The sequence below is a fragment of the Lampris incognitus genome, chromosome 12, assembly GCF_029633865.1.
Source record: "Lampris incognitus isolate fLamInc1 chromosome 12, fLamInc1.hap2, whole genome shotgun sequence".
NCBI classification, from domain to species: domain Eukaryota; kingdom Metazoa; phylum Chordata; class Actinopteri; order Lampriformes; family Lampridae; genus Lampris; species Lampris incognitus.
In genome coordinates this window covers 36,181,192-36,203,822 of record NC_079222.1, presented here as the reverse complement: position 1 = coordinate 36,203,822, position 22,631 = coordinate 36,181,192, and the positions used below count along the sequence as shown (strand labels likewise).

The window sequence follows — 22,631 nt, the reverse complement described above, 5'->3', positions numbered from 1 at the left end:
CCACTTTATTAGGTACACCTTGCTAGTACCGGGTTGGACCCCCTTTTGCCTTCAGAACTGCCTTAATCCTTTGTGGCATAGATTCAACAAGGTACTGGAAACATTCCTCAGAGAGTTTGGTCCATATTGACATGATAGCATCACGCAGTTGCTGCAGATTTGTCGGCTGCACATCCATGATGCCAATCTCCCGGTCCACCACGTCCCGATGACCTCTGGCATCAACAAGGCATTTTCGCCCACAGAACTGCCGCTCACCGGATATTTTCTCTTTTTCGGACCATTCTCTGTAAACCCTAGAGATGGGTGTGTGTGAAAATCCCAGTAGATCAGCAGTTTCTGAAATACTCAGACCAGCCCGTCTGGCACCAACAACCATGCCACGTTCAAAGTCACTTAAATCACCTTTCCTCCCCATTCTGATGCTCGGTTTGAACTGCAGCAGATCGTCTTGACCATGTCTACATGCCTACATGCATCGAGTTGCTGCCATGTGATTGGCTGATTAGAAATTTGCGTTAACGAGCAGTTGGATAGGTGTGCCTAATAAAGTGGCCGGTGAGTGTATATAATAGACACATATGGTCGAGGAGGGCACAACAACCTGTTTGCCAAAACCAAGACTTTGAAAACACCATGTTAAAACCATTTAAACGACCAGAACCAAACGTTCATTAAAAGTCCTTCAATGGGAGGAAAGAGCCCTGTGGGTCCACATCCCCACAGCCTTCAGCCCTCTCCTTGGCTCTGCTGTGTCTTCATTTGGGCTGTGGAACCAATTTATCTGTCCTGAGTTAATTAGACTAAGTCAAGACAGATGGTCCACATCCCACTCTGCCACAGTCCTGTGGCAAGGCTATATTTTAGAGGGACAAATATATCTCAACGTTGCTGTTACATACATTTATATTTTGCCAAGCATCTTGGGTAAATCACAAGCCAATCCACTGTATTTATTGTAAAAAAAAAAAAAAAACATTTATTTAACATTGTAGCCACATAATGGAGTAGATCCATTCATCTCACATCTCTCATTTACCACAAACATGATTGTAACTGCACTTCTGCGCGCCATCTCTACCTTACTCCTCTCTTTGACACTCCTTTTTCTGTATTTTCTTCTTCCTCCGTTCCTCGTTTCTCCTCAGGATCTACTCCTTCACCCTTTCTATCCCCTTTTACCCTGCACCCTGGGTTCCTTAATTGGCCAATAAAATGTGGCTGTATGGCCAGTCAGTCAATTAGATGTTGTATAGGTGGTCACGTTTAAAGTATTTTGTGGGAGCTGCATTACTTCAAACTGTCCACCTGTGTGTCTTGTGCCTGATTTCAAGCCAATTTTATTCAAATTAAACTATAAATGAAATTAATACACACTCAGGGAATAAAAAACGTTTCCTCTCAAACATGCACCTCCCCTGACTTCTCATTTTTGTGGATATTTCCATCTAGGCTGATGCGTGCCACAAAGCCTTCTGAAAACACAGTCATTGTAGCCATTGTGCCAGAAAAGTAGGTGTATTCTTTTACCTTTAGACGTTTATTTGCAGGCTAATTAATGTACCGCTCAGTGTTTAGACTATAACTTCTCACTGTTTTAAGAATCTTGTAAGTTCATGCTTCGTACAAGAAACCATTGTTCCTAGATAATTAAGTGCACTAAAGATGTCATTGGCCAATGATATTATGTTATGTGTCCATGTGTCTTGTGTTATTCAGACCCCCCGATCAGGAAGAGACATCTGTTTTCCCACTTCTCTGTGCTGGATTCAGCCGAGTATGTCCTCTGACTAACCCTAACTGTTGTTCATTTTGCACACCATTTTCATGTTCTTGGTTATCTAGCCAAACTCAGCATTTATTTTTTTAATTCATTTTTTCCCCTTTTTGGACCTCTGTGAGACATCATGCACAAAATTGACAATCAAATCAAATCAAATCAATTTTATTTGTATAGCCCAATATCACAAATTACAAATTTGCCTCAGTGGGCTTGGCCAATAAATGAACTTAATTGATAACATGATTCAGCTGATGTCAAATTTAAGAACGGTTGAAAAAAAAACAAGTTGCAACTAGTGGTGTAACAACCCATCGATCTGGATCGATGTATCGAATCAATGATCAGCGATCCAATATCATCGATGCAAAGTGAAAAAATCAATTCCTATCATCCTATCTTTAAGACACGCCTAGGATGTGAACATTTTGAAGCTCAGTATCTCTAAACCACTGACCACACAGATAGAACCTTGTAAATCCAAGGGGATGAAGCAGAGATGTGCTTGTTCATGTTCATAATTGAAAGGTTATCAGGGGCTCTTTAAGTTAACTGACAAAAAACATTTGCACCTAAACATGGGAAATGTGACACTTCATGATGAACAAGGGAAGTCTATTTTTATTCTTTTATTCTTGTTATTAAAAAGAATATATTGTTTTTCATTTAAACATCTGGATGAGCTCAGTAATAAAGTTGTCAAATCATATTGTAGGTACATTTCGTGAGTTGCTATAAATGTAACTGATTGTGTTAAATGGGCATATTACAGTGCCTTGCAAAAGTATTCAACCCCCTTGACAGTCACCACTAGTTGCTGGATTATAAAAGACTCACACATTTGTTCCTGAACAACATTATTTTTGTGGACCCATAAGCTCTAACAGCATGTGCCCAAAGCCAAAATAAGTTGTGTTTGGCTGAATTTGTATTAATAAATTAAAAACTAAAGTATAGTGCTTGCATAAGTATTCAACTTCTTCTGCCAAGAAGAATGTGCAAAGAGAATCATGGCTGTTATTGCAGCCAAAGGGTACTCTACAAAGTATTGATATGTGGGGGTTGAATACTTACGCAAGGCGCTTTATATTGTCTCATATCGATCACAGGCCCCTGAATTGAGTGAATCAAAATCGTATCGTGGCAGACTTTATGATATCAGCAAATATCCTATCATTGTCCAAAGAATGGGTACAATATCATATCGTGATGCAGCTTGTGATTTACACCCATAGTTGCAACTGGGTAAAATCTGAGTCAACTGGTTTTTCGGTCCCCTCCTCCTCCTCCTACCAACTTTCATTTCTTTCTTTTTTCTCCAGAGGTACATAGAGAATAGCAATATGTTAGCCTGTTACAATGAGCTCATACAGATTGGACATGGAGAGGTTCGCTGCCAGTTCAAACTCAGGTACAGAGTTAAAACACTGCCTCAAATGAATGCACCTGTACTCACTCTCATACATACATAAGAACATGTACATATATGAAGCCTTATGTAATCAAGTGAGGGTTTTATTGATACTTCATTTTGATTCCTGCGTAATAGTGACTTACGCCAGGGCTTTGTTTATCCACAGGGCTTGCAACTCTGTCTTTACTGCCTTGGAGCACTGTCAAGAGGCCGTGGAGATTACAAGTGAGGACCATGTCATACAGGTAGGTACAAACCACTTGTAGAAGACAGTCTGATTTAGCACAGAAGCTAACACAAAGCCTAGCTGACCACTTGTCTCCTTTGGGCTCAGTATGTGAACCCAGCGTTTGAGCGAATGATGGGTTACCACAAGGAGGACTTGATAGGGAAGGAGCTGACTGAACTTCCCGAAAGTGACAAGAGCCGAGATGACCTGCTAAACACCATCAGTACATACATCAAACAAGGAAAGGTTAGCTACACATTCATACTTGTCTCCATCCATCCATCCATCCATCAGTCTATTGAAAAATACCTTGTTGTTTATTACCTGACTATTCGATATATGAAGGAATGGCAAGGCATCTACTATGCCAGGAAGAAGTCAGGAGAAGGCATGCAGCAGCATGTGAAGGTCACCCCTGTCATTGGCCAGGGAGGGTAAGCCAGCGCTACACTAACTAAAGCTGTCGTATAAATAAGGTACATTTCTTGGCTGGCTCTAGCGTCAGGACAGAAATCACGGGACAGATTTTTCTTATCTCACCACAGGAAAATTCGACATCTTGTGGCGATCAAGAGACCACACAGTGACAACAACAAGCAGGTGAGCAAACCTCCTCTCATAACTAATAAGCCCCTGCCACAGTTAGTAAGGCAGACAAATCGTACGGTTCAAATGGCAAGGGTATTTTTGATATGTGCTTACTAAATGGCATTTTCATCACACAACCGTCAAAAGTGTAAATTCACAGTATCACTATTTGCTGCTGAAAATTAAATACTTTGGATTTACTTAAATCCTTTTTAAAATGTGCTTTGTTACACATTGAGAAAGGAAACTGAGGGCCGTCCGGGTTGCATAGCGTACCAACACGGGGCTCGCTGGTTCGAATCCCTGTGTTACCTTGGTCCGTACAGACACAAGTGGCCTTGTGGGAAGCCGGATGTGGTTATGTGTCCTGGTTGCTGCACTAGCACCTCCTCACTGTCAGGTGAAAAGAAGCGGCTGGCGACTCCACATGTATGGGAGGAGGCATGTGGAGTAGTCTACAGCCCTCCCTGGATTGGCAGAGGGGGTGGGGTAATTGGTCAGATATAACTGGGGAGAAAAAGGGGGGGACATTTTAAAAAAAAGAAAAGAAATTGGGATTTTAAAGGAAAATTAGCTACATAGCTTTGGTTCATGTGAGTCCAGGGTGGCAGCATTGTCATCTGGACTGCCCAAGGCCACAGGGGCCCTGTCAGGTAGCGCCGATGGGAAATCCTTGTCCCAGACTCTTTTTCTCATAGAACTTAAACGCACTTTCTTTTCGTTTCCCACCCAAACCCTTGGCTGTAGACCGTGGTTTCCATTCCAATCTATTGTTGAAGTATTTCTCTAAGCATGGTGGGTTCGCTGCAAGTTTTCAGGTCACGTCTGTTTGTCTTTCCCGCCTAGTCAAGGGCCATCATATATTAAGCATTTCCCAGCTTTAGTCAAGTTATCTCAAAGATGTTTGTTTGCCATCTGCTTGTGCTTTGCAGCCCAAGAGTCCCATTAGGATGCAGCTTGCTAAATATGGAAATCCTGTGTGTGATTAGAAGTGTTTACACTGCTTTAATCCTATTTACTCACAGTGTGGCTCATCTGAAGACCTCCGAGAGAAAGAGGAGACAAGAGAGCAATGCGTTAGAGAAGAACGCACGCCAGGAATATGTAGTGACAAAAAGAGTTGTAAAACAAAAAGAGACATACACTCTAAGAAAGGAGCCAATTCAAGAAATATTTAGTGTAACTGCCTGTGTGGTTAGCGCAGTCGCCTCACAGCAAGAAGGTCCTGGGTTCGAGCCCCGGGGTAGTCCAACCTCGGGGGTCGTCCTCTGTGTGGGGAGTTTTCATGTTCCCCCCGTGTCTGCGTGGGTTTCCTCCGGGTGCTCCGGTTTCCCCCCACAGTCCAAAGACCTGTAGGTCAGGTGACTCGGCCGTGCTAAATTGTCCCTAGGTGTGAATGTGTATGAGTGTGTGGGCCCTGTGTGACGGCCTGTCCAGGGTGTCTCCCCGCCTGCCGCCCAATGCCTGCTGGGATATGCTGCAGCGTCCCCGCGACCCTGAGAGCAGGATAAGCGGTTCGGATAGTGGATGAATGGGTGGATGTAAACAATGCGTCTGGGAGTGTGCCCGCTTAAACGTTTATTTTTGGGTGGTGCATACGTAAAGCTCAGACATTATGTTGGCTGTCTTCAGAGTAGCAGAGTAGTGGCGAGAATAATCCTCTGTCTGTAACAGGATTAAAGGTCGCCGGCTTTCCCAATCCCCATCTCACACCCTGTTCAGTACACCTCCAGGGTCCCTTCTGAGCCAGATGATGCTCTTGTCCACACCTTGCCTTAACCCCACACCCCATCCAACCTGGTAGGGAGGGCTTGTAATGCAGCTCAAGATATTGCCACGCTCCTAAGGTACAGAAAGGCCACTTTTAAGAGCAATAGTTCCTATTTTCGGATTTACCTTTATTAAAAAAGCAGTAACTTCAGTCTCTATAAACTTGGTTTGCTCTAAAATTTTAGTTCAGAATCATTTTTTTTCGTTTTGGGGGGGGGGTTGTTTTACTCCCCCCCCCCCCAATTGTACCTGGCCAATTACCCCACTCTTCCGAGCCGTCCCAGTCGCTGGTCCACCCCCTCTGCCGATCTGGAGAAGGCTGCAGACTACCACATGCCTCCTCCGGTACATGCGGAGTCGCCAGCCGCTTCTTTTCACCTGACAGTGAGGAGTCTCACCAGGGGGACGTAGCACGCGGGAGGATCACGCTATTCCCCCCCGTTCCCCCTCCCCCCTGAACAGGCGCCCCGACCGATCAGAGGAGGCGCCAGGGTAGCGACCAGAACACATACCCACATCCGGCTTCCCAGGCGCACACATGGCCAGTTGGGTCCGTAGAGACGCCCGACCAAGCCGGAGGTAACACAGGGAATCGAACCGCCGATCCCCGTGTTGGTAGACAACAGAATAGACCACTACCTGGACTGTGCATGTGCACACAACATCATGAAGAACAGGAAGAGCATCAAAGACAAGACACCGTCATTCAGTCTCATATATAAATCCCAGACATATTTCCCCACATGTGTGCTGCTCTGATTAGAGAGTCCTCACCGTAGTGAAGGGGTTAAGTGTGATTTAACAACCTCTTGTCTTCCATGTGCCCCCATATCTCATCACTTCCTTTCTTCTTCTTCTTCTTCTTCTTCTTCTCTCTCTCTCTCTCTCTCGCAGAGCCACAACTTCAACAAGGATGAAACACGCAGTGAGGAAAATGTCCTGTCTGGTAAATCATAAGAAAACATTTTTCATCATTCCCAACTTGTCTTGACTGGTTTGATAGTAGTCCTGTGAGCAGAAGAAGTGATCTACGCTTTTGAAATGAATCGATCCTATCTACATTATCTATCACACGTGCACAGTAAAGTGACAAGACTGCGTCAGAGTGGATCTGTTTTTCCTTTAGAAACTTTTTGTCAGCGTCAGCATGTACTAGAGTCTGTCCTGCCATCTCGTCCAGCAGACGGCCGTTCGTTTGGCCACAGGGGCAGAAGAAACAATTCGATCGACGCCAGGTCTCTGAGCCTGCATGGTAGCGGTGGTAAGATCAGTAAAAGACGTAATAACGTATAACCTGATCATTGCTGCTTGGCTCAAATGAAGGCAGCACCACTTTGTTTGACTCTGGAGGGAAGGTAAGTTGGGTGAGTAGACTGGCGAGAGAGGGCAGAAAATAAGTACAGGTATGCACAATGTAGCAGAATTGTCATTATTGTACAATAGTATGGTATTATTAATATGGGCAGCATGGTGGTCCAGTGGTGAGCACTGTTGCCTCACAGCAAGAAGGTCCTGGGTTCAAACCCCAGGCTGTCCCAGCTCCTTTCTGTGTGGAGTTTGCGTGTTCTCACCGTGTCTGCGTGGGTTTCCTCCAGGTGCTCCGGTATCCTCCCACCAGCAAAAAGACATGCATGGGCATCCGGGTGGTGTGGCGGTCAATTCCTACCAACACGGGGATGGTCGGTTCAAATCCCCCTGTTACCTCCGGCTTGGTTGGGCGTCCCTACAGGCACAATTGCGGGTGGGAAGCCGGATGTGGGTAAATGTGTCCTGATCGCTGCACTAGCGCCTCCCCTTGTTGGTCGGGGTGCCTGTTCAGGGGGGAGGGGGAACTGGGGGGGATAATGTGATCCTCCCACATGCTACATCCCCCTGGTGAAACTCCTCCCTGTCGGGTGAAAAGAAGCGGCTGACGACTCCACATGTATCGGAGGAGGCACGTGGTAGTCTGCAGCCATCCCCGGATCGGCAGAGGGGGTGGAGCAGTGACCGGGACGGCTCACAAGAGCGGGGTAATTGGCCAGGTATAATTGGGGAGAAAAAGGGGGGAGAAAAAGACATGCATGTTAATGTTAATATTCCTGTCTGTGCCCCTGAGCAAGGCTGGGTTAAATGCAGAAGACGAATTCTTTGTGGCCCGTACAATGACAAAATAAAGTGGCTTTCTACGTAGTATGGAGCTTGTCTAAAATAACTATTTATTTATTTATTTGTTCGTTTTTGCTGCTTATTGATCCCCCGTGGAGGAATTCTTCCTCGGCATGTAGCCCATCCTAGCTGTGTAGCTAGGAGCAGTGGGCAGCCGCCGTGCTGCGCCCGGGGACCAACTCCAGTTCGTCTCGCCATGCCTCGGTCAGGGGCACAGACAGGAGTGTTAACCCTAACATGCATGTCTTTCTGATGGTGGGGGGGGAAACCGGAGCAGCCGGAGAAAACCCACGCAGACACGGGCAGAACATGCCAACTCCACACAGAAAGGATCTGGGATGACCCCCAAGGTTGGACAACTCCGGGGGATCGAACCTAGGACCTTCTTGCTGTGAGGCGACAGTGCTAACCACTGCGCCACCGTGCCGCAAATGCGTCACAGTAGGACAAACAGAGACAGGTAGAAAGGAAAGAGGCCAAAACAGCTACAGGTGTAGGGGTGGAACAGGAGTCTGGAGCCTCCATGCATGCTCGGGACAAAACTTAAAGAAAGGTGTAACTTCCGAGGAAAGACGCGGAGACAGTATCAACTGGCTGGTCAGAGAATGACCCTTACTGATATGGGAGGTAATAGAATAAAGGGGCTATCTATCATTTCTACTGCTGTGCTTATCATTTGCTGCTATTACCGCATAGTTGGCTGAGACTTTTGAGTCCTCAGACAACAACAACACGCTCGGCCGGTCCGGCTCCTGTGTTTTCTAATGCAGAAATCTGAGCAACGAGCATGAGTCATTTACCTTGTTTTATTTATTTATTTATTTATTTATTTTATACACCCCCCCCCCCCATTTCTCCTAATTGTACTTGGTCAGTTACCCCACTCTTCCACGCCGTCCTGGTCGCTGTTCCACCCGCTCTGCTGATCCGGGGAGGGCTGCAGACTACCACGTGCCTCCTCCGATACATGTGGAGTCGTCAGCCACTTCTTTTCACCTGACAGTGAGGAGTTTCACCAGGGGGACGTAGCGCGTGGGAGGATCACGCTATTCCCCCCGGTTCCCCCTCCTCCCTGAACAGGCGCCCCGACCGACCAGAGGAGGCGCTAGTGCAGCGACCAGGACACATACCCACATCCTGCTTCCCACCCGCAGACACGGTCAGTTATGTCTGTAGGGACACCCGACCAAGCCGGAGGTAACACGGGGATTCGAACTGGTGATCCCCGTGTTGGTAGGCAACGGAATAGACCGCTACATTACCCGGACACCTTGTTTAATTTCTTTACCATTTATCAACCCGTCATGATGCTAATTAGCCCTGTTATGCCTCAGGAATGCTAAAAGGTTCCACACAGCCCTTCCAGAGAGACCCCACAAAGAGAGGCGCGTCTCCTTCTCCGTCTCGTTCTTCCGTTTCCATTTCATCCTCATTTCCCCTGTCCTCTTTATATAATTGCTTTTTCCGCTGCTTTGCATAGCCTCTGTCATGTTCTTATGTGCAACTCTATCTTCGGGTTACCTTTTTTTTCATTTTAATCATCTCTAACTGCTAGTTAGATACACAGAGTATCAAAGAAGGTTGAATCAGTTCATCTGGATACAGCATATGACGTTGCATCCAGATGAACTGATTCAACCTTACCTGGATTATCGTGCACACATAAAGACATATATAGAGTGTTTGTTTGTTTTTTTTTGTTTGTTTGTTTTGTTGTTGTTTCATCGTGAAGGTTTAGAGCGGCTGATTTATATAACACATACATGACGAGCTATTATCTATTCTGACCTTAACTGTCCTGAACGCAGCCTCCAGTGTGGAGAACCGAAGAAACTCGTCTGTCGCGAGGATTCACTCCATGACCATAGAGGCTCCAATTACCAAGGTACTGTTCCCCACGCTGTCATTTCATACAGATTTAATGGAGAAGCTTTACACGCAACACACGCGCGTCTTCTTCAAACGGGTCGCCTCTTATAAAACACTGTTTTATCACGTGAATTGCGTCACCTTAACTGGCTCAATTTATATGCCTGAGAATAAAGAAATGCCATAAAATCAGAATTGCTTCCGTCTTTGAGGATTAATCTTGTAGCAGGTCTTGCATTATGCTGTCTCTCATTAACGAGGCCATCGGTCACAAGCAGTGTGAGGTAACTTCAGCCCAGACATCCGTCCATCCATTATCCACACTGCTTATCCTGCTCTCAGGGTCACCGGGATGCCGGAGCCTGTCTCAGGTGGCAGACGGGGAGACCCCCTGTACAGGCCTCCAGGCCATCACAGCCCCCACACACACACACACACACACACACACACACACACACACACACACACACACACATTCACACCTAGGGACAATTTAGTACGGCCGATTCACCTAAGCTACGTGTCTTTGGACTGTGGGAGGAAACTCGAGCACCCGGAGGAAACTCACGCAGACACAGGGAGAACATGCAAACTCCACACAGAGGACGACCCGGGACGAGCCCCAAGGTTTGACTACCCTGGGGCTCGAACCCAGACCTTTCTTGCTGCGAGGCGACCACGCTAACCACTGCGCCATCGTGCTGCAGCCCAGACACCGTCACCAAGAATAAGTGTCATCCACTTGTTCTTTGTATCTCCACGTGTTGGGAGACAGCGTAGTGACTTGTGTTCTTCCTCGCACTGAACAGCGGCACGTTTGATGTTTTTGGTCCTTGTGAAGTTTGGCTTGGATATTTTGCGGTCATTCCCCATACTGCCGGTGAGGTCCAGAGGAAAACTGGAGGATGGGGTTTGTTGAATGGGAGTGGTTCCTCACCTGAGGGTGGGTTGTCAGCAAGGGCTTTGTGTGACAATGGAGTGTTGTTTCACATGTTTCTTCTGTAGAACTACGGCACAATGGAGGAACATGAACATTTTCTCTTTCATCAGATACAACACCACGTGCATATGTGGAAGGGGCAAGGAAAAAGCCATGTTGTATATGTTCCTCTTTAAATTGGCCAAAAAACAAAGCAAAGGGGTCGACACAAAGGGCTCAAAAAAGGGACCAAACCTGGTGCTGTTCCCTCATGTTTTGATAGGCAAGTCAAGTAAATTATATTTGTATAGCCCAATATCACAAATTACAACTTTGCCTCAGGGGGCTTTACACCAGCACAACATCCTGTCATTAGACCCTCACATCAGACAACTTCCTAAAAAGCAAACCAAAGAAAAGAAAAAAAAAACCTGTAAACATATTTTACAGGATCTTAGGAGAAAACCACAAACCGGAACAGAATTATTATCTATGGTGGATTTTGGAATTACCATTATTGGTCAGGTGTGCTGGGACGGTCCGAGCCACTGGGGGAAGAGCACATTGTTAGTCGGCTTAGTGAGAAGGACCCCTCGTAAAATTTCCTTTACAAGCACTTGCAGCCAGATGTCGGGTTTTACTGGGAATGGCGCGTCTCTTTTGGGGAAATTATCTGTGTCTTGTCATGAAAGAAAGCCAAGAGGGGTGCAACTTTAACTATCATGGACTGCAACAGGGAGTTATATCGAACACGTGTCGTTGATTCCTCAGTTACGTGGAATTGTAGCATGGATTTTATTCCGTTGAAACACCATTAGAGTGTGTTTGAGCATATGTGTCTATAGAGATATGTAGATACATAGACTCATAGTATGTATACCGTGTGTACAGATGGCCTTTTTCATACTGTGAGCCCTGTAATACTCTCGTGTGTAAGTAATGTCTTCGTCTCGCTATGTCGCCTCTGAAAATATTTCTTCATCACATGGAACGCTACATGGTGGTGCGAATTCACGTTTGCGGCGGCCTCACCCAGTACCGTCCATGCAGTGTCGTTGTCCATGTCTGCATCTAAGCTTGTGTCTTCGTTTGATGGCTGGGAGAGATGGGCCTGCTGCATTCTGTGGGCGCAGGGACCACGGCCCTGCCTGGAGCTGTGCCCGAAGAGGAAGCACCAAGGGCGGTCTGACAGGACGCGGAAGTGGGGCAGGCTAAGCTAACTGCTAGCCCATGCAGACCGGCAGTTCCGATAACATCGAGGGCGGTCTGGTGGCGGCCTCGCCTAGTGTTGACTGTGGTTTAGGTGTCGTCGTGTGGAGTGTGGGGAGGTGTGCTGAACGTGTCTGGCTGGGAGAGCTGGCGTTGGGTCGGCTGGGGGAGCCTGGTCTGCTGCGACGGTGGGCCGAGGGACCACGGCCTTGCCTGGAGCTGTGCCCGAGGAGGAAACACCGAGGGCGGTCTGACAGGACGCGGAAGCGGGGCAGGTTAAGCTAACTGCTAGCCCATGCAGACCGGCAGTTCCGACAGTCATCCTGGTGTTCACTCTCTTGGACAGTGAATTTTTTTTATTTTTTTTTTATTTTTGGATAATTTTGATAATTGTGTTTTTGTAGTTTTTGTATTTTTTTGTAGTTTGGATATATGTGTTCTTGAAGTTTGGATGTGTGTCTTTGTGTTGCACTGCTGTCGGCTGGGGAAAACGATATTTTGTTTTATTTCATGTGCGCAGGTGCATGAAATGAAATGACACATAAATGTTGGTGAGTTTACTTGGTATTTGTTTTGTTCCATGAATTGTGTTTCCTCTTTCCCCCAGGTAATCAGCATCATCAGTGCTGCCCAGGAGAACAGTCCAGTATCAGTCGTAGAGGCTCTCGACCGGGTGCTGGAGATCCTGAGGACCACTGAACTCTACTCCCCACAGCTTGCCTCTAAAGACGATGATCCACACACCAACGACCTGGTTGGAGGGCTCATGACTGTAAGGACCGATTATTTTACGATATTTACCACTGTTCTCTATCATCTTACATGATATGATATTTGTAACATGGTTAGGGAGAATACTGGCTTCTGGTTGGCTGGAGGTGTGTGTTAACACCATATACAGGTAGTTCCTGGGTTACGAACGCCCGACTTACGAACTCCCGTTCTTATGAACCGACCCCCGTAAAGCCCATTATTAAAAAAAAATGTAGTTAGACACAATGGTTCGTACTAACGGACAGGCGGACTACTTTGCACGACGCTCAAAAACACTGTGCGTTGTAGGCGGTTCGTCGGCCCGAGGGAGAACAACGCCACGCCGTCGTCTCCATTTTGAGTCGGATTGTGCGCGTTGGGGTTTGGACTTTAATTTTGCATGTGTTTACCCTCGTAATCGTGGCTTCACAGTGTACATCTGATGCAAGAGATGCTGATGCACTGAAGAAAAGGAAAATGATCACGACTGAAGTGACAGTGGAAATAATAAAGCGTTCAGAGGGAGGCGAAACGCTCTTATTGATTTTTCCAGACCGGTCGCCTCCTCTTTACGTGTCTATGGACACGCTTCTGCAAGTCACTTATACGTGTTCATTGACACGTATCTCCCAGATGCCGCTAGGGGCGCCCTGTAGCCTACTAGGTCTGTCATGACCATGGTCATGATGCAATAGAATGTCAAAAATATTGAACAAAGATGGCGAATGTTCTTAATATGTGAGTCGTAGCTAAGTTTGCTATCTTCAAATTATGTTTTGAAGCAGATATGTATCACATTATTGAACTAACGTTTATATGTATGGTGTTTACAATTTAGGAAACTCCGCAACCCATAGAGAAAGAATTCACGTCTGCTCAATTTGGCTGGCTGGAAGAGTAACGTTAGCCGAAAAACAATCGGAGTCTGGTAATGAGGAGTTTGTAATCCGGTAAAATGGCGCGCAAATCTCGCCATGGGGCAACAGCCAACTCTATAAAAAGGATGTCCAAAGTAACATTTTACTTAAATATGTATTAGATGTAACATTACCTTGTGTGGTGGAGAAATTGTGGTGAATCCCGACCGATACAGCTCTGCCTAGACATAGAAGACAGGATTGCGCCCCCAGTGGCCAGAAGACGGGATTGCGGCCCCAGTGGCAACTAATACGTGTCCATATACACGTATTTCGCTCTCGCAAAAACGTTTCCTCTGACACGTACGTATTGTGATGTAGCGTTGGATTTTTCACCCAACCGGTGAGGCGGGGAGGCGAGCCCCGTGCGGGCTCTCGTTTCTGGTGTCAAACGGCCGACCTCCGGACCCACTCCCGGGACAGTGGCAGGTGGGTAGTTTGAAATGTAGGAAACGTTTCTTTAATGCTTTATACACATTATCTCTCTCTCAATTATAAATACTGTACTGAAGTTACATTTGTTATTATTACTGCATTATCATATTTATGATGTTGTAGGTTAAATATATTGCAGCGAATACGGGGGGCAGTCTGGGAGACCGTCGCCACAGCCGGGACGCGAACCCATATCTCCCACTCCGCAAGCGACAACGTTAACCAGTCGACTAAAGGGTCCGACCCGTTAGTCAAGGACCAACATGTCTACTTATCCATGCACGTTACACAACATATGCATTTAGAGCCGTGATTAAACTCGGGCCAAAACAGCTTGTGCGGTACACGGTGTAACACACACCATCCAGCCAATCAGAAGCCATAATACAAGAGGCTTTTCTTAATTATTGAATGAATTTAACTACAAGATGAGTAAATGCTCACAATTGTATTGAATAAGCGCAGGCTCATGTCTCGAGAAAGACCTCGGAAGACCGAAGGAAGACTGACCACAGATCTAATGAGTCAGACTGATTGTTCAAGTGGACATTTTGATCAGATGTGTAACGTGTGTTATCTTTACTGTGCCCTTTTACCTCAATAATCCAACATTGGGGTCTTGTACGGTGATTTTCAACACGAATGAATGTGCTGAAAAGTGTTTTGATGTAAGTTTTAACACGAGTTGAGACAAAACCAGATGGCCCTCATATGAGCTGTGGAGTAAATATTGTATTTTCCTCCTTTAGGATGGGTTGCGAAAACTCTCTGAGAACGAGTACATCTTCTTCAAAAGTATGTTTCAAAAACGCACATGTGTTTTGTCTTGTTACTACGATATGTTTTTGCCAAAATGCCTTCAAGTCATCTCAAGCGCAAACCTTATATTCCACTTTTTAAAGTTCAAAAAGTCACAGTTTGTTTTAATTTAAAAATGTATGAACACGTGCAACAACATGAGCACAGTAAAGAAGTTGTGTTGGAAAGGGGACAACTTAGGAAAATGGTGCCCATTTTCACCAGGCCACAAAATTACTCACTGCTTTACTCTGCCCAAAGCTCTTCCTGTCTAAAAAATTACTAATCGGGTAGTGTAGCGGTCTATTCCGTCGCCTACCAACACAGGGATCACTGGTTCAAATCCCTGTTACCCCCGGCTTGGTTGGGCGTCCCTACAGACACAATTGGCCGTGCCTGCAAGTGGGAAGCCGGATGTGGGTATGTATCCTGGTTGCTGCACTAGCGCCTCCTCTGGTCGATCGGGGCACCTATGTGGGGGGGGGATAGCGTGATCCTCCCACGTGCTACGTCCCTCTGGTGAAACTCCTCACTGTCAGGTGAAAAGAAGTGGCTGGTGACGCCTCATGTATGGGAGGAGGCATGTGGTAGTCTGCAGCCCTCCCTGGATCGGCAGAGGGGGTGGAGCAGCGACCGGGGTGGCTCAGAAGAGTGGGGTAATTGGCCGAATACAACTGGGGAGAAAAATGGAGAAAAATAAAAAAAATAAAAATTACTAATAAGTCCCAAATAAACTGATTTTCATAAATAAGTTCAGTATAACAGCAAAACGGTTACAATGTATAATTACATTCTTCTGAATCAGGTTAGACTATATGTTTGACTCCATTAAGGTCATCATGGGCCACGCAGGTTGCTTAAATGAGAGAATTTTTGAGACGTGATTTTTCTTTAGTGTGTAATGTCTTGATGCATGTTCAGTAATCCAGGTAAGAAACTCAAAGAAGGTTGATTCAGTTCATCACCCATCTAAGTGTCATCTACAGTCTGGCACAAACCTTATATTCAACTTTTTAATTAAAAGTTCAAAAAGTCACTGTTGATTTAACTGAAGATGAGGTCACTTAGTTGAGTGATGAAACGTATCTGTCAACAAATGTTCTAACAGCCTCATTAAACTACAACCATCACACCTCTTTCTGGTTTGTTTTTATAGTCATCCAATTCAAGTTGAAGTTAGTGTGTGTGTGTCTGTGTGTGTGTGTGTGTCAGATATGAGCCAGAGCCAGCTATCTATTCCAGTCACTCTGAATGACGTTCCTGCACATGTTGCTGAAATGCTGGATGAGGAGGACCGCTGGGAGTTCAACATCCTGGAGCTGGAGGCCGCCACGCACAAGAGGTGGGTGCACAGCCACAGTGTGTGTGTATGTGTGTGTGTGTGTGAGAGAGTGAGAAAGAGTGAGAAAGAGTGAGAGAGACCGCAAGAGAGAGAGAGAGAGGGAGAGGGAGACAGAGAGAGAGAGAGGGAGAGAGAGAGAGAGCGCGAGAGACAGTGAGAGAGAGTGAGAGACAGTGAGAGAGAGTGAGAGGGAGAGGGAATTTTTTGACTTAAACAACTTTAATACAATGTCATAAATTCACAGCAGCTTTGAAACAAAGACTCACAGAAACAGACAGAAACAGCAGCTTTGAAACAAAGACAGAAACAGACAGAAACAGCAGCTTTGATACAAAGACTCACAGAAACAGACAGAAACAGCAGCTTTGAAACAAAGACAGAAACAGCAGCTTTGATACAAAGACAGAAACAGACAGAAACAGCAGCTTTGAAACAAAGACTCACAGAAACAGACAGAAACAACATTATCTGAAAACATAACTAAACGTTACTTCATCATTCATCACCATTATAACACCACTGATTTACAAACACAACCATGCTATTCATTCATTTGTGAAATGAATGAATAGCATTCACCTGTCTTTGAAATCAATCAAAACTCTGGCTTTTATGAGAGAGGTGAACGCAGGGACTCGTTCTTCACACAGTTTCCCCTCTGTCTTGTTCTTCCCGGTGATATATATTGACACTTTAGCTTCCCTAGCAAGGAAGTTTAAAAGTTGTCACTTTGTTGCATTATTATTATTTGTTTGTTTTATCCTGCTCTGAAATTAAAAGCAGTTTTAGACCACGCTTCATTCAAGGAAGTAAACAATCTAAAACACCAACAAGTTCCCAAACTCTTCTGCAGTCTAAAAAAACAATGAAAAACAGTTTCTACCAACCTACAGAAAGAACATTCATTAGAAACAGTGTGATTAATTACACACATAAAATAATTCACTACAACAGCTCCATGTAATATTCTCCACTGTAAGTCACCTGTTCACTTCTTTGAAGGCAGTTTATAGAGGACTGTCCAAACTGGCTTCACAGTGTTGCTGATGCCAAGTTTTCCCCTCCAAGCTGTATTTTGCCATTCAACTTGTTTTTATTCAAAACTTTTACACAACATCTGTAGAATATGTTTCCCTTCACAGTATGCAGATCTAAGTTTTTTCTCTGTTTGACATCCAACAATAAAGCAGAACAACATTCTAAATTTGGTAAGAATTCAAAATCTGGAAATGGGTCCTCTTCATCTGGAAACTCCTCTCCTTTCCAAAGCATTATTAACAGTTCGTTATCTGCTTCTGTTAGTTTTGTGGTCCAGCCATTTAAAATGGTTCTCACATGGCGAACACATTTCAATCCAGTCAGTGCAGCCACAGCTTCAGTGTTCATAAATCCAGGTCCAGCTACATCCACTATCCGTCTGAGAGTTGTAGCACCAGCAGAGCAGAGTATGTGATGGAAGCCTGGTGTTCCACTGTCCTGTATGTCCATTTTGGATCCACCAATCACAGGTTCCTCCAGTAAACAGCACAGGGAGACTGGTGGCTCCAAACTTCTCTTTTTAAAAGGTGCAAAGCCTTAAAAACTCCCTTATAATAATCAAGCAAGAGAACAATTTAAAAAAAAAGACGAATCCATTAAAAACATTGCAGTGTCGAGTCCTGACTTATCTATTCTTCTCAAAATGTTACTTCCACACTGGATAATTAAGCCCAGTCAGATATTTCTGTGCAAATTGAAAATGAAAAGTTGCCACTCTACTTGCTAGGTGTACCAGGCCTTGCCCCCCCCCCCCTTCCTTTGGTAAGTAAAGCACACTTGTAGGCACCCAATGTATCTTATTCCCAAAAACAAAACAAAAAAACAACAAAACAAAAACCTAATCTACTAAAACTGCTTGTAATTTTGGGAATAAACCAGTAGGTGGCTCCATACAGGCTAAACGGTGTCATAGTGCTGATGATACAATATTATTAATGACTAGAGCTCGTCCTCTAAAAGACATCTGAGGGAGCAGCCATTTCCACTTGTTTGACCTCCCCTTCATCTTCTCTAACATGTCCTCCCAGTTTCTCTTAACCATCTTATCATTACCAAGACAAACACCCAGATACCTGATGCCATCTTTTTTCCATCCCAAACCCCCTGGTAAAACTTGAAGACCACCAGACCAGTTTCCAACTGCCAGTGCTTCACTTTTTCTCCAGTTCCCCTTTGCCACAGAAATAAGACCAAATTCCAACACAATTATATCAACAATATTAATGTTGAATTGGTTTCCAATCAGGACCATGACATCATCAGCATAAGCCGATAAAATATGAGCAGTATTAAAACCAGGTAAAACCAAACCATTAACACGAGACCAAATTTTGTGTAACAAGGGCTCAATAGATAATGCATAGAGCATTCCAGATAGAGAGCAGCCCTGTCTTACACTTCTGTGTACTGTTAAGGGAACACTCAGCCCCCATTTATCTTCAATACCCTCTGAATGTATTGATACAAAACTTTGATCATAGCAATGAGATGTGGGCTGAGACCAAACTGCTCCAAAACTTTCCAGAGGTAAAGTTGCTCATACCTGTCAAATGCTTTTTCTTGATCTAATGAGACCAAAGTCCATGCCCAAAGACCTAGAGACATCCAAAATATCCCCGATTAAAGACACATCGTCTGTGGTGTCCTATCAGGCACACAGTAAGTCTGGTCCAGGTGAATTACTTCATCCATCACTTGTTTCAACCGGTTAGCCAGAGCCTTGGACAAGATTTTATAATCTGAGCAGAGGAGGGAGACTGGCCACCAGGTTTTAATGTCCTGAAGGTCTCCTTTCTTTGGCAGCAGAGTAATGACTGCTCTCCTGTAGCTCAGATTTTCAAAGCTCTCATTGAAAACTTCCATAATGTCTCAACCAAGTTCATTCCAGAAGGTCTTATAAAACTCCATAGAAAGACCATCAATGCCCGCGGCTTTTCCTCCATCCATCCCCTGCAGGGCTGCATACAGCTCCTCCAAAATCAATGGATCCTCCGTCTCGGGATGGTCATCTCTGGACACTGTGGGCAAACCCTCACAGAAACAGTCAAATAGCTGTTCACTCACCACATACTCTGTTTAATACAGCTCGGAGTAGAACGGCACTGCCCGTCTTTGGATATCGTCAGATTCTGTGAGCTCTTTTCCATCAGCTGACCTTAAGGTGTGGATGTACCTGCTTTGCCCATTCTTCTCCAATCTAAAGAAAAACTTGGATGGAGCGTCCATCTGGTTGATGCTCTGGAAACGTCAACGAACCAGTGCTCCCTGAGCTTTAGTGCCTTGTAGGTCAGCTAACAAAGCTTTTTTTCCTTCTTCTTTTTTTTTGGGGATTTGAGAGCTTCAATATGCCCCCAATTTCCCGTGGACTCAGTTGAATCTTGGAGTTCCACTATCTCAATCTCTGGAGCGCTCAATGATCTAGTAATGTTTCATGTGCCATTCATAGTGTATTGCTGACAGAGCTGCTTGATTTTAACCTTCCAACAGTCCCACCACTGTCTCAGAGAAGCAAAACTGTTATTTTCACACCTATGAACCCTCCAGATAAAGCTAAAAAACATCTTTGAAATTAGCATCACACAGTAGATTGGTGTTGCAATGACAGTATGCACTCTGTTTCTTAACTTTCGCAATGAAAACACTGCAGACTACTATAAGTGATCACTAAAATGTACAGGTAAAATGCTACACATCTTAAAAATATTAAAGTGATGTTTGAAACAATAAAACCTATCTAGTCTAGCCAGGGAAATAAATTTTCCCTTGTATGAGCCCAAGTGTACTGTCTGTCTTTACTGTGCAGTCTTCTCCAGACATCCACCAAGTCTTATGTTTTTATGACATTATTAATTGCTCTTTGAGAGGCAGCATGACGTTCAACATGATTCCTGTCTAAATAATCAAATTGAGTACAATTAAAATCACCTCCTAAAAACAAAAAAATCATCTGAGCTACAACTAGATGTAGTGTCACTTGAGGTATTTATAACTGAACTCTTATCTGAGCCAACATTTGGAGCATATACATTGATAAAAGTGAATGTGAAACACTCAAACTTGGCTCTGACCACCATCAGTTTTCCCTTTAGCACTTAAGTTCATAAGAAATTGGCAGGGACTGTATGGAGACGATAACAGCTACTCCTCCTCCACTAACTGAGGTTATTTGATCTGACCGAATTAAGATTTATTTGGAAAGTAATTTTCCAATTTCACTCGTTTTGCATTCTTTGTTTTTTTTTTGTAGGAACTGTTTTATTTTCTCAACCTCATAAGTTTGCTCACTCACACTGTCTGTAGCAGAAAAACCTTCATTTCTTGAGTCACACGCCACCATTTTCCCCTCACAGTCTGTTTCTATTTTCATGTCACCTTCTTTGCCGTTGAACCACTAATGTTGATTTCAGATTTTCCTTTATGACGAGTGACAGTCAGACTGCTCTCCTCATCTACCATATCCATGTCTACACTTTCATTCAGAATCATATCGATATCTACACTTTCGGTCAGAACCTCCTCTGGCCCAGCCACAGCTGTTTTACAGTCTTCCTTGTCCTCCTCCCCTTCAATGTTTTCATCACCCCCACCTGTCTCACTGCTCTGAGACTCACTTGCCTCCTCTCCTTCATTACTGATGACGTCACTGTTGAAGCCTCTTTTTCTCCAACACCTTTACGTCCTTCCTCCCCTTTTCCACCATCTTTGTTGTTGCCCCCATCTGTCTCCTCCTTCCTTTCCTTCATCTCAGGTTTGTCTCCATGCTCTTTGTCTGACTGTCCTCGTCTTCCTTCTCCAGGAGTCCGATCAGAAGCTTTTTGCCACGCAGCAGCAGGTTTCTCTGGACAAACTCTGACCACATGGCCCTCTCTACCACAGCCAAAGCATTTCACATCTTCTGATGTAACATGCAAAATATAACCAAACCCATCAATTCTCAGTCGAAATGACAAGTTTAACTCTTTGTTGCTGTTGTGCAGATTCATGACCAATTGTCTCCTGTGAGAAACCACATGCTTCAGTGAAGGAGACTTACACGCATACAGGATTTTTTATAATGGGGGGGGCACTACCCCCCCCCTTTTTTGCCCCTCTTTTTCTCTCCGATTGTCCTTGGCCTATTACCCTGTTTTCTGAGCTGTCCCATTCGCTGCTCCACCCCCTCTGCTAATCCGGAGAGGGCTGCAGACTACCACATGTCTCCTCCGATACATGTGGAGTCACCAGCCGCTTCTTTTCACCTGACAGCCAGGAGTTTCGCCAGGGGGACGTAGTGCGTGGGAGGCTCACACTATTCCGCCCTGTCCCCCCCCCCCAAACAGGCGCCCCGACCAACCAGAGGAGGCGCTAGTGCAGCAACCAGTACACACACCCACATCCGGCTTCCCAACCACAGACACGGCCAGTTGTGTCTGTAGGGATGCCCAACCAAGCCGGAGGTAAAACGGGGATTTGAACCGGCGATTCCCGTGTCAATAGGCAACAGAATAGACTGCTACACTAACCGGATGCCCCGGGGGTGGGGGGGGCACTATTTTAAAGTGTCTGGAAAGCTCCCATTTCAACACTTCATCTCTGGCGAACGGGTCGGGGGGGCATTAGACAGAATCACCTTCCCAGTCGGTGAAGCCAGAGGCAGCACCGGTTCATTTTTCTGCTCGGGTACAACATCAACTCAACTCGGGGTCCTTCGACTACATAAGACGTCACAGATTATGTTGCTAGCTAGCATTGTTTAACACTAGCTTTATAGTTATTAGCTGTGTGTTTTTTACAATCCACGTTGGTTAGTAAAGGTGCGAGGGCTGAAGGCCCAAACTGCATCTAAGGAGCGAGGGGGGGTCCTAGACGAGCGAACGAGCGTGAGGGCCAGAGGCCCAAGCTGCGTCTAACGTCAATCTAATGTTTCCCGCTGTTCCTAAACTGAACTAGCCCCTACCCAAGCCCCTACCTAATCATAATGTGTGAAGTAGTGATGTCAACTGTAGTCGCAGGGCCCGAGCAGGGCAAGTAGATCAAGTACCGACACCAGCACTTGCGTGTCATTCATTACAACACCATTTGTGATAATGGCGTTAGACTTCTCCACCTCATCCACAAAAAACACCACCACTCCATTCATTCTGGCTGCAGATTTAACACCGTCGGCCTTGACAACCTCCTCCACCGCTAACCCACACTCCTCCACCGAACAAGAGAAACTCGGGACTGATCCTAAGTCCGTGTTTCCTCATCAGCTTGGAGAAATCCGTGCTGATGCAGCGAAAGCACTGCCCAACACCAAAAAAAACACACAAAACCCACAGAAACCTGACAAATCTGAACATCTAACCGAACTGAAATACACACCACAATAATATAACAGTACGAGATACCGAAAAAAAAGAGAAAGCTAGAAAAAGCTCACTCTGCCGACCACTCACTC

The 22,631-nt window shown here is 45.2% G+C and overlaps 1 protein-coding gene across 1 annotated transcript in view; it reads left to right on the top strand.

Moving 5' to 3' along the window:
- Positions 1 to 22,631, top strand: part of pde8b (phosphodiesterase 8B) — a 66,505-nt gene that overhangs the window by 33,765 nt on the left and 10,109 nt on the right. Inside the window, exons 5-16 of the mRNA XM_056290475.1 lie at positions 1,453 to 1,512; positions 1,720 to 1,777; positions 3,103 to 3,191; positions 3,361 to 3,439; positions 3,529 to 3,669; positions 3,769 to 3,857; positions 3,969 to 4,064; positions 6,864 to 7,042; positions 9,738 to 9,814; positions 12,534 to 12,698; positions 14,781 to 14,847; positions 16,042 to 16,171. Coding sequence (XP_056146450.1) covers positions 1,453 to 1,512; positions 1,720 to 1,777; positions 3,103 to 3,191; positions 3,361 to 3,439; positions 3,529 to 3,669; positions 3,769 to 3,857; positions 3,969 to 4,064; positions 6,864 to 7,042; positions 9,738 to 9,814; positions 12,534 to 12,698; positions 14,781 to 14,847; positions 16,042 to 16,171 — 1,230 coding nt within the window. The remainder of the gene's footprint in view (positions 1 to 1,452; positions 1,513 to 1,719; positions 1,778 to 3,102; positions 3,192 to 3,360; positions 3,440 to 3,528; positions 3,670 to 3,768; positions 3,858 to 3,968; positions 4,065 to 6,863; positions 7,043 to 9,737; positions 9,815 to 12,533; positions 12,699 to 14,780; positions 14,848 to 16,041; positions 16,172 to 22,631) is intronic.